At 38.8% G+C, this 12,465-nt stretch overlaps 1 protein-coding gene across 1 annotated transcript in view; it reads right to left on the bottom strand.

The window, feature by feature from the left end:
* Nucleotides 1–638: 638 nt before the first annotated feature.
* Nucleotides 639–12,465, bottom strand: part of LOC137265456 (coiled-coil domain-containing protein 125-like) — a 37,530-nt gene continuing 25,703 nt past the window's right edge. Inside the window, exons 8-11 of the mRNA XM_067800859.1 lie at nt 10,515–10,622; nt 8,767–8,956; nt 7,637–7,746; nt 639–7,163 (exon numbers count right to left, since the gene is read on the bottom strand). Of these exons, the coding sequence (XP_067656960.1) occupies nt 7,044–7,163; nt 7,637–7,746; nt 8,767–8,956; nt 10,515–10,622 (528 nt within the window). The 3' untranslated portion in view covers nt 639–7,043. The remainder of the gene's footprint in view (nt 7,164–7,636; nt 7,747–8,766; nt 8,957–10,514; nt 10,623–12,465) is intronic.

Genomic DNA, 12,465 nt, shown 5'->3' with positions numbered 1-12,465 from the left:
TCAAGAATCTGTGACAGTGAAAGTGTGACAGGCACAAACAGCAATCCCAGTGTGTCCAGTAAATATGATGAAACATCCATTAGGCACACCAGTGTACTGGGGTGAGTGAGTGAATGAGTTGAATCTTACTCCATGCTCTACACCATTCCAGCTATATGGCAGAAGTCTGAAAATAATCAAGTCTGGACCAGGTAATCCAGTGGTCAGCAGCATGAGCATCAATCTATGCAATTTGGATGCAATGACCTGTCAACCATGTCAGTAAGTCTTACCACCCAGTCAGTCGCCTGCTACAAGTTGCTGAAGACCAGTCACAAGAGCAGGGAACCCAGTTTGTTTTGCAGGACTCTGAACATATTTCAGTATGACAGCATGGCATGGGAGTACAGTCTGAAGTGAGTGTGGTTGTCCACCGCTTTCGGCTTTGGCGATTATTCCAGCAATATCACTGCTAGGGACACCAGAAATAGGCTCCTCCCACTGGACCAACAGGGACCAACACATTCATCAAAACTGGATCACAAAGAGGAGGATTCACTCACTAGGCCAAAACAGGGAAATCAAACCCAGGCATCTTCAGCCAACTAACATAAAGACTGAAGACATCTGGGTTTCCTCAAAGAATGACAAAAAATACCTACGCATAACAACCATATTTAATATCTTTAATAAATTCATACACAGGATCAACGGTGAAAACTGTCAGTGATACCCTCATTTACATCATGATCAAAAACAACATCATCAAACTAATAAACTACTGACTCCAGATGCAGTAAACGTACATCTGGAAACCAAACAGCTACTCAATGCTACGCAAAACATTAATTACATTTTGGCCAGTCACAAATGCATCCATCAAATGCCTGCTTCAGATCCAGCAACTCTATTTCCAAAACTTAATGTAAATGTAAAACATTCCAGCATATCTCAGCTACATCTGGCTTCTACAGGATGCATCAACTTCATCAACAGTGAACATGCAACACAGCTGAATGCTGTCTTGAAGTAAAAACATGTCCAGATAACTCAGAGTATGTAGGTTCAATCAACAGTGTCAAACTGCATTTGCATCTGGACCTGGCCGTCTGAATTTTATGTCATCAAATCCTAAAGATTCACATCATGCATGAGAAAAAGAAAGTAGATTTATCTAAAATGAAGAGACACGACACTGTTGAAAATGAAACTTGATGAGTTTACATGAATCTTACTGGCCTCTACTGAGAAAAGTACTGAAAATACACTACTCAAAATCCGTTCAAGATATTTCATATTGCAGTTGTTCTAGCATAACACACTGTACTGATAAACGAGAAATTAATGACTATCTTTAACTTCTCCAGAGTTGGATATTTACCACAGAAACCCAGGCTATAAATCTCGCAGAAGTATTACATGTGAGAAGTCAAACTGACTTGGTTGGTTTGTATTTAATGCCACACTCAGCAATATTCCAGCTTTACGGCGACAGTCTGTAAATAATCAAATCTGGACCAAACAATCCAGTGATCAACAGCATGATTACTGATCTAGGCAAATGGGAATTTGATTACATGTGTCAACCATGTCAGCAAGCGTGACCACCAGATCCTCATTACTTGCCATGTATGACAAACATCTTCAAAGGTACAAACTTATTTGGCCTCATCTCTAAAATTAATAAGACACTTCAACTATCCCCAATATGATCTGCAACAAACATATTCCAACTACACAGCATATAAGTCACAAGTAAGTACCGATGGCTACATGTTCCCGGTTATAGAGCATAGTGTGCATGTATATAGTGCATCTGAACACAACTAACTACAGTGTATAACACAGCACGCAATGTCATGGACGGAAAAACGTCTTCCTGACAACCATTTCCATACTTTACCAAAACAGCATGATCAGAACATCAAATGGCATCAACTAAAACAATTACTACCAAATACCTATGGTTGCTATAGTTACTGTTGACATTCACAACCTGGCAAGGGGATGCCTTAACAGAAATCATACAATTGACCAAGATATTCCTAACATTAAACACAGAATTCAATAGTTTCTGTCATGAAAAACACATTTTAAGTATGATTTCCAAAAATAGACAATTTGGAAAAAACTGATTTATTCTTCTAAGAGGTATGTAGATACAATGGAGTTCAAATAGTGAAAACACATGACATGAGTCTTAAACACTCAGTTGAAAAGTAGACATGCATTCAGAAAATACCTGTTTTGGATTGGCTACATGTACTGCTGAGAATATATACCAAATATGAGTTGTTTCTACAGCAACCATCTGTATTTAACAAATCTCTTATAAAGCATGCCAACTTTATATTGTCACATAATATCTAAGAACTCTGGATAGTTGGTGAAAATCACTGATTTCCTATTTATCACATATTCACATCGGTATAATTTGTACATCTTCTGCATAGTTACTGTCATAGCCACCACATGTAGAGTGAGTGAGGGTGTAAACACGGAGTAAACACAAAGCAGCATCATGGTGATAGACTATGGACACTTGGCACTTGCTGTTGCATATTTCTTTAGTTTGTCAGGAACAGGAACAGGAACTAAAACATCTCAAACAAGTCTACACTCTTTCAGCACATCTTAGTACCTTCAGCTAAAGGAAAATGAACTAATTCTCAGGTTGTTTCTATTGTACACTAAAAAGATAAAAACCAATCATTTACAAGATGAAATGATAATCTAGGCAGAGTTGTACATGGCTGTCAAAACTACTAAACACACAGGACTCGAACCTAGTCTCCTTGACACACTACAAATATGTTGTGTAGTAGTGTCACAGTGGATATTTTGACAGTGTACCATAGCTTGAACCATTGAGTTTAATGTTCCACATCATATTTAAGCAGTGGCTTGCATTTTCAGAGGTATAAGTAAAAAACAGAGTGCATTCTGTTTAAGTCCATGTCTAAATTGTGCTCACAATTTTTAATGCTTTTCACTCAAGTGCACAAATCTGTTGGAAGTAAATTTTTATAAAGAGAATAAATGTGTCAGTCATAATAACTTTCACTTTCTCAAGAACCACAGGCGATCAAATGTCACAATAAAGCTCTGCCCAACCTGTTACAAATCAGGAAACAGTTATCTGCAAATGAAAACAAACTGCTGAACAGTCACATGCTGTTGAATTGCTTGCAAATTTATATACATCCTCATAACAAGTTTGAGTTTACAGGTTTCAAGTTGATACCAAATCTCACAACAAACTTGTGTGTCATTCAGTTCAGGCACACATGACAATAACTGTGCGCAATAAAGATATCCATGATTCTAATGTGGTAAAACTTTGCCCAGAGTATGAGCTTGGTGAGCTCCCTCTGTTGTATATAGTGATATGTCTTTGATAAAAACTGTACGATATCATAGATACTGTATTCACCATAATGAGCACCTTGACAAAATTAACCAAGGGGTCCTTGTTAAAATCATAAACAAAATAAATTTTTCAGAAGGAAAATGGTAGTGAACAAACTACATATCAGTTGACCTTCAACACCTTAAGTATTGTAACTTATGTTATATTTGGGATTACACTTTCTCAGTAATGAAGATATTCTAGTTGTGACTGAGTGAGTGAGTTTAGTTTTATGCTGCTTTTAGCAATATTCCAACAATATTATGGCAGGTGACAGCAGAAATGGGATTCACACACTGTACCCGTGTGAGAAATGAGTCTGATGTTGCTAGAGAATGCTTGAACCAGTGGGCTACCCCACAGATTTTAGTACTTTTGTTGGGTTTAGACCTATCCAGGTTTCGAGTCTGAAGTCTAAGAGTCAGAACACTAAGTCAGCAATCTAACCCACTCAGCCACTCTAGCTTCCACAAAAGTGGATGACAACTGCTAGTCTGGATCACCTATTTTGTGTGTACCCCCCTGATAGTGTAAGTAGAGCTACTAGTGAATGATATATGCATTCTATGCTACTGTTTTCGGATAAAAATATAATACAAGTAAATAATGAAAGTAAATATGAGTCACTATCTGTTACTATGGGCTGTTTGTCTCAGTGGTCAAGGATAGGGTCACTTGTTAAAGCAAGGTGCTTTTTATGGTGAATACGGTAGATGTTGTTCACTTCCATTGTAGACCAGCATTATAATGATTTCACATAGGATAAATGTGAATATTTTGGCAATACCATGACATCATAATGTTCTCCAAGTTTCTATTTCATGAGGATTTTGAAAGTGTAATTTTAATGTTCAAATAGGGGAAAGCCTAGAACCCTAAATGTTTAAGGTTTGACATAAGGACGAGCCATATTGACTTTAATTTCTACTTCCCTATTGGAGATACCGGGTCAGAATCAGTCACAAGTGATCTGCGCTGGTCAGTACAACTGTGATATGTCTTATTCTATGTGTACAAACTGGGGAAATCACAATAGCAACAAATTAACAAGTAAAGTAAATCAATACCAAGACCCCTACACAATTCAACATAGCACTGGGATCCCAAATAAATATAATATACTGTCAATAAAGAGGTGCTGATACAGTATATATCATCATCCACACACATATATCATGATGCATTCACATATATTGTCATACATACACATATATCATCATCTGTATGCATATATCACTTTAAAGCATGCATCATGATTTTCAAACACATTTGGTCCACAATATGAACTTAATGAGATTCTCAGTTTTCAATCAAGCACTCACATGCAAATATTGACATCCAGTGTGATATTCATGAAATGAACAATAAGAAATGAAAAAGAGTATTAAGAATCAACTTTACTGAAAATATATATCAATGTTAGGATTTCCAGAATTATATATACCAATACAATAAGGAAAAAACAAAACTCACTCATACCACCAAACATACCTCACAAAATATCAAACATTCATAAACAAAACCAACAAACCAAAAAAGGCTACATTGCTAAAAAGGATAATACTGCAGGTTTCACCTGCTGACATTAATATAACTGATGAAACCCATCGTATATTGTCACTTCAACCATAAAAGAGAGTTCCTTCTCCTGACCAAACCCAAATTGTTAAAGGTTATTAGTTTTTATTTCTCATTTCAGTTTTTCCTGCATTGGTTGCCATGGTTACCACACAAATATATGTACAGACTATTTTTCAAAAGAAAACCTAGAAACACACAAATCAACCCTCCAAGACACTCACCTTAACAAAATTGTGACCGTTTCCATGCATACTAAGAAGATTAACTTGAACACAGAGACAAAAGGATTTCCTAAACTGGAGACAATCATAAACACTAAAGTAAGTAATGGAACCTACGTAAAACAAAACATTGACAAAACAGAACAAGTTACAGCTGACAAAACATGAGTGAGTACTCAATTTATCAATCATAGGTCGATAGATCTTTGTAACTTAGTGATCCAAGTTACTGTATGTGTGTTTCCTTATTCAACATAGGACCTAATATGGCACTTGTTTTCAAAATATACTTTTTACTTTCATGCTAGTGACATGCAAATATGAACAAAAACAGAATGGTGATACGAACTGTGGTGCAATATGAGAAACACAGAAAATGGAAGCCAGTGCTGAGGGCCCAATATTCAGGTCAATCAGGAAACACAGATATTTTTGTTTTGGTCAAACTCCAATTACTCATGTTCAGCCGGACACTTCTTCAAACAGAAAAAAATACAAAACAAGAAACAGTTTTCAACTTCCTATGTACATGCATTGATTATTCTAATGTGTATATAAATACAACTGTAAAGAGGACTGTTGTCAGCTCCTTTACACAAGCAGCTCAATCCATGACAAGACCTGCCTTAGCCCAACATGACCTCAGATGACCCGACCTGACCCAAAATAACCTAGCCAGACCTGACCCGACCCAATATAACCTGACATGACTCAACCTGACCTAACATGCCATGACCTGATCTGATCGACCTTGCAAGACCAAACCTGACCTGACCGAACCCACACAACGCGACATGACATGGTGGTTGACAAATCCAGATGGTGTGGGCCAGTTATGATGACATTTTACTTAAACAATAAACTAAAAACGTCAGCCTCTCACAGATTCAGAGCTATCAAACAGGCAAGTAGATGAATGGAGACATCTACACATCAGAAAATCATCAAACATGAAAACATTTTCTAGACACATTTACTCGGGACAAGTTTCAGAGCGTATAGCATGGAGGGTATGGAAGCAGTACTGAGTAACGGATTCAGAAAGTGCAGCACTATGTTTCTGATGCCAGAATTATCAAAACATAATTCCTGAGCATTTCTGTCAGCTTGCTAGTTGAAAGTTTAAAAAGTTAAATTCAGACAAACAAAAGATTTTAGACATGAAATACTACAGCTTTCAATACATATTTGTCACTGGTTTTTCATATCCTGAGGACCAAAAACGTTTTTGTTTTTCAAAGAACATTTCTGACATTTGACAGAATGACATCAAATGTCACATGAGACTGGGTACATGGCAACATAAACTGGTTTTATGTGTGATATGTCAACAATTGAGTATGTCAAACCTCATACACAAGTTATTACCCAGTCACTAATATATATAGACCGCACATAACAATAAACAAATATGTGTAAGGTAAATTCTCTCATAAGACAGCATTAGATAACTGATAACAAATCTCAAAAACGCTTTCATTCAGCTGTGGTTACAAGCATGCAAATTTTGTAATTGTAATCTCAAAAACGTTAGATATCAAAGAAATACATCCTAAAAATTGGATAAACTTAGTTGTATTTATAAAAATATGTGTTGTTATGAAATAAGAATCTTCTGTAAGTTACAAAGATATCACTCCTTATCAATAGAACAATGATCAGATTAAGTAGATGTGTTGCACCGGAGTGCCACCTGTAAACACAAGATCATGTCAATATACTGTTGTATGTTCTGGTGAAGTTCTGGATTTCAGCATGAGAAGAGATCAAAACATGAGGACGTTTATCTGTGATGCATGATTTCGCGTGAAGACAGCTTCCTCCATGTTGGCCAAAACCTATGCTGTGTGACTTCACGTGAAGACATCCTCCTCCTTCAGGGCACGTATCTGTTTCTCGAGGGATTCCACCTTGTTGGCCAGGACCTGCGCTGCCAGTTTCTGGTGAGCCAGTGCCTCACATTTCTCATGGACCTGCAGACACAATATACACAACATGGACATCAACAGGATCATATCCTAAACCCTCATCCCATTTCTGTCTTTAACATCCGAAATGAAACAAAAAGCTCTCAAGAGCCCGTCATATTTCAGCGATGTCCCAATATGACCAAAGTTTACCATATTACAGCAATTCCACCCTTATTGGCCATGTTACAGCAATTCCACCCTTTTTGGCCATGGTACAGCAATTCTACCCTCATTGGCCATGGTACAGCAATTCCACCCTCATTGGCCATGGTACAGCAATTCCACCCTTATTGGCCATGTTACAGCAATTCCACCCTCATTGGCCATGTTACAGCAATTCCACCCTCATTGGCCATGTTACAGCAATTCCACCCTCATTGGCCATGTTACAGCAATACCACCATAGTAGGCCATGTTACAGTAACATTAACCCAGTCTGACTAACTATTCCTTGCTGGCATGTCACAGAGACTCACCATTTCAGAGAGCAGTGTGATGAGTTCCTGGGGAGTCATGAGTGTTGTGTTGATGCCGCACAGAGGACCGTTGGGCAGGCCATGATGTGGGATGGAAATGTGAAGGTCATCTGAAACACAAACAGCCATATGCCCCAGTTTCATGTCAAGCAACATAATTAACATAGCTTATTCATAGTAAACTGGCATCAGATTCTAATAAGAGTTTGTTTCCAAACAAATGGGGTAACAATACAGCTCACTTCCTTCCCAGAGACTACAAACACTGACTGCCAAGACAGAAGTCAGGAGAGCCTGGGGAACACATATACAATAGTCGCTGAAAACAAAGAACACCTTGAAACTACTGCACAAAATGAGACCATCTAAAGACACTGATATCGTAGGAAACACATGAGCCTTGCTACAGCATGTGCTCACGCAACCAGTGTTCAACTTACAAAAGATATTATAATACAAAGAAGGTGAATGCTTTAGTCTGTTCCAGCTGGCAATACTCCAGGTATATATGCAAGTCAGAGCTCAACAAACTAGCGGCTCAGCAAAACCATCATGATATGCTGGAACCCCCATCACAAAACCTCTTAATAGTGAGCACCCTTCCTTGTACATGTACCTACATGTACCTTCTTTTAATATGATTCGGGGGTTCAAAAATATGTTGAAAAGCCACAGGGCACGTGACTTCAAGAAAGTAAGTTGTCCAGAATAATTTTCCACTTGCCCTGATTTTATGACACAATGTTTGATGTTAATGTTTACTGAACTATCTATCGAAGAGTGATAATTTCACTCTCTACTAGCTCTACTTTATTCTTATTGCGAAATTTAATAGCTTCATTATGAGCAGATATGAAATCCAAGATTATTTGCAGTTTGAAACCCTAAGTGGAAATTATCTAGTAGCCCACGGACATGAAATGAAATGAAATGAAAACTGACTTGTCCCGGGCATCGGGCGATGGGCGATGGGCGATGGGCGATGGGCGATGGAATTTTTTTTACCCCTGTGCAATAATCTACTGCTGGCTAGTCAGATACTCTATCCACACTATGCGACTGAGGTGGTCATCACCAGCAAGGAGCTGGACATATTCCAACAATCATGGTCAAAGGCAGAGATATATTACCATCATTGAGGACACTGATGAGCCATTTGATTGCTGCCTTGGCCTTGACAGTTTTAGAGGAGGCAGGTATGGTGAGTTCAGACAGCTTCAGGGTGAGGAACTTGTTCCTGTTGAGTTGTTCCTCAAAGGCCTTCCTGTACGCATCCACAGTGAGATATGCCTCGTCCCTCCGGTGCTTATACAGCTCGATCTGCAGCAGAGCCAAAAACACTCAGCAATGCTGGCTAGTGTATTCATGTGCATCACATATATTTGCATTTGTTTAACATATATTCCCCAAGGCAATGCATGAAGAGATTTATCTAAGATATGGATATCGCTGGCATAGTAGAGCTGGCTAGTGTATTCATGTGCAACACACATATTTGCATTGTTTAACATATATTCCACATGGCAATGCATGAAGGGATTTATCTAAGATATGGATATCGCTGGGATAGTAGAGCTGGCTAGTGTATTCATGTGCAACACACATATTTGCATTGTTTAACATATATTCCACATGGCAATGCATGAAGGGATTTATCTCTGATATGGATATTTATGTTAAATCTTATGGGTTGGACAGGATGCATAATAATTCTGAGAATGCAATTATTCTTATAGCAAACTCCATGATTTACAGATGTACAATTTGGAAAAACAAACCATATTTCAAAGTTTTGCAACAAGAAATATATAGATATTACCAGGCAATAAAATTTACAGCATTTACAAACTGTAAACAAGCAAGCTTTCATGCCTTTTGGTAATCTTTTCATATACTTTTCAGAACCCTTTGCAATGATCAATATGACATTTAATGTGATCACAATCCTGTGAAAAACTATGACGTCGCCTCTCTCTATATACTTCTCTCTACATATGCTTGTAGTAACCCTGTGCAAAGTCAATGACATGAATTACAATCCTGTGTACATCTATGGCGTTGTTCTCTACAGTATGCTTTTCAGTAACCTGGTGTAATGACTATGTCATATTTACATCAATCATAACATTCTGTAGATTTATGATGTCCTTGTATATATCCTTTTCAGTATATCTAAACGAGACACAATCCTCTGTACATCTACAAGCACATACATATTATGCATATGTATTGCTATGAAATGGATGGAAACATAACCAAAAAGTCTAAATATTAGAAAAAACAAATGAAAGGATTCATCTAAGATACGGATAAGATATCGCTGGGAAATATCTTGGGATGGGCAAAGGTCTAGGATCTAAGCACCCTAGGAAACCAAATTTGGAAATTCGCAGATCCAGAATTTAAGCATTTTTGGAGACAACTCTGAAAATGCAGAAGAATTCTGAATGTTCTTAGTGTGAGTGAATATTGTTTTACACCACTTTCAGCAGTAATAAAAGAAATGTCATGGTGAGGACATGAGAAATGGTTTTCACTTATTGTACACATGTGAGGAATAAAACCTGGGCCCTCTGAGTAGAGCATAAATGCTTTGATCACAAGGCCATCCTACCGCCACAAACGCACATGGTAGCGAAACTGGTTATTTTGGTCCAAACACAAAATCCTAAAATTTTGCATTGTAATCTATTTCCTTGTTAAATTGCATGCAATAATAAAAGACGAGGTCTCACAAGCTTCCCACCTGTCCCCTGGGCCCATGCTAACCCTTCCAAGCACTAGATCTACGTGTACCCTTTCCGCCCTCAGACAAGCGGCCCACAGAATGACACAAACATTAACAGCTGACATGAAAAAGCATCTCTGGTCACATTACCTCTTCCCTGAGCCTGAGGGTGTCCCTGCGGAGGTTGGCTGCAGCGTGGGCACAGCCACATGGCTCGGTTTTGGTCCCCCGGCACTGACAAGCTCCCAACACCGCCAGCTGGGGAAGGGGAGAATACAATGTATTAAGAATGGCATTTTGTCCTTGATGAAGTGTTCTAGGAAGGTTTTCGGGTAACAATCATGCAAATTTCATCTAGAAAATCACGTTGGTATACACGTGTAACACATCAGTTTATGACCATCATCAATATTGAATACACTGTTTCAATCATTCGGACAGAAATCAATCAAGCCAACTATTTCTGCTGTGTCAGCATCTTTGATCAATCTAAATGCATGAATGATGGGCCTTGAATGATATCTGCATTGGTGTTTCATTGCAAGCATCACCATATCCATAACATGTAGTAGCACTCAGCAATATTTTAGCTACATGACAACTATCCAGCTACTGACACCATGAGCATGGATCTAATGGAATGTCTAGTGCAGACTCAATTATTTACAAACAATCCAGTGATCGACATTGTGAGCGACAATATGTCTCCATATACAGACACATACTTAACAGGGTCACAGTGCCTGGCGACAAGATCCATTAAATCACCTCATACATTACATGGAGACCACTATTACATTACATGGCTAGCTGGAGACCACTATTACATTACATGACTAACTGGAGACCACTATTACATTACATGACTAGCTGGAGACCACTATTACATTACATGACTAGCTGAAGACCACTGTTACATTACATGGCTAGCTGGAGACCACTGTTACATTACATGACTAGCTGGAGACCACTGTTACATTACATGACTAGCTGGAGACCACTGTTACATTACATGGCTAGCTGGAGACCACTGTTACATTACATGGCTAGCTGGAGACCACTGTTACATTACATGGCTAACTGGAGACCACTGTTACATTACATGGCTAGCTGGAGACCACGATTACATTACATGACTAGCTGGAGACCACTATTACATTACATGGCTAGCTGGAGACCACTGTTACATTACATGGCTAGCTGGAGACCACTATTACATTACATGGCTAGCTGGAGACCACTATTACATTACATGACTAGCTGAAGACCACTGTTACATTACATGGCTAGCTGGAGACCACTGTTACATTACATGACTAGCTGGAGACCACTGTTACATTACATGACTAGCTGGAGACCACTGTTACATTACATGGCTAGCTGGAGACCACTGTTACATTACATGGCTAGCTGGAGACCACTGTTACATTACATGGCTAGCTGGAGACCACTGTTACATTACATGGCTAGCTGGAGACCACTGTTACATTACATGACTAGCTGAAGACCACTGTTACATTACATGGCTAGCTGGAGACCACTGTTACATTACATGACTAGCTGGAGACCACTATTACATTACATGACTAGCTGGAGACCACTGTTACATTACATGGCTAGCTGGAGACCACTGTTACATTACATGGCTAGCTGGAGACCACTATTACATTACATGGCTAGCTGGAGACCACTATTACATTACATGGCTAGCTGGAGACCACTATTACACTACATGGCTAGCTGGAGACCACTGTTACATTACATGGCTAGCTGGAGACCACTGTTACATTACATGGCTAGCTGGAGACCACTGTTACATTACATGGCTAGCTGGAGACCACTGTTACATTACATGGCTAGCTGGAGACCACTGTTACATTACATGGCTAACTGGAGACCACTGTTACATTACATGGCTAGCTGGAGACCACGATTACATTACATGACTAGCTGGAGACCACTATTACATTACATGGCTAGCTGGAGACCACTGTTACATTACATGGCTAGCTGGAGACCACTATTACATTACATGGCTAGCTGGAGACCACTATTACATTACATGACTAGCTGAAGACCACTGTTACATTACATGGCTAGC

This window comes from Haliotis asinina, chromosome 15 (assembly GCF_037392515.1).
Source record: "Haliotis asinina isolate JCU_RB_2024 chromosome 15, JCU_Hal_asi_v2, whole genome shotgun sequence".
Taxonomy (NCBI): Eukaryota; Metazoa; Mollusca; class Gastropoda; order Lepetellida; family Haliotidae; genus Haliotis; species Haliotis asinina.
This window is presented reverse-complemented; position numbering and strand designations above follow the sequence as displayed.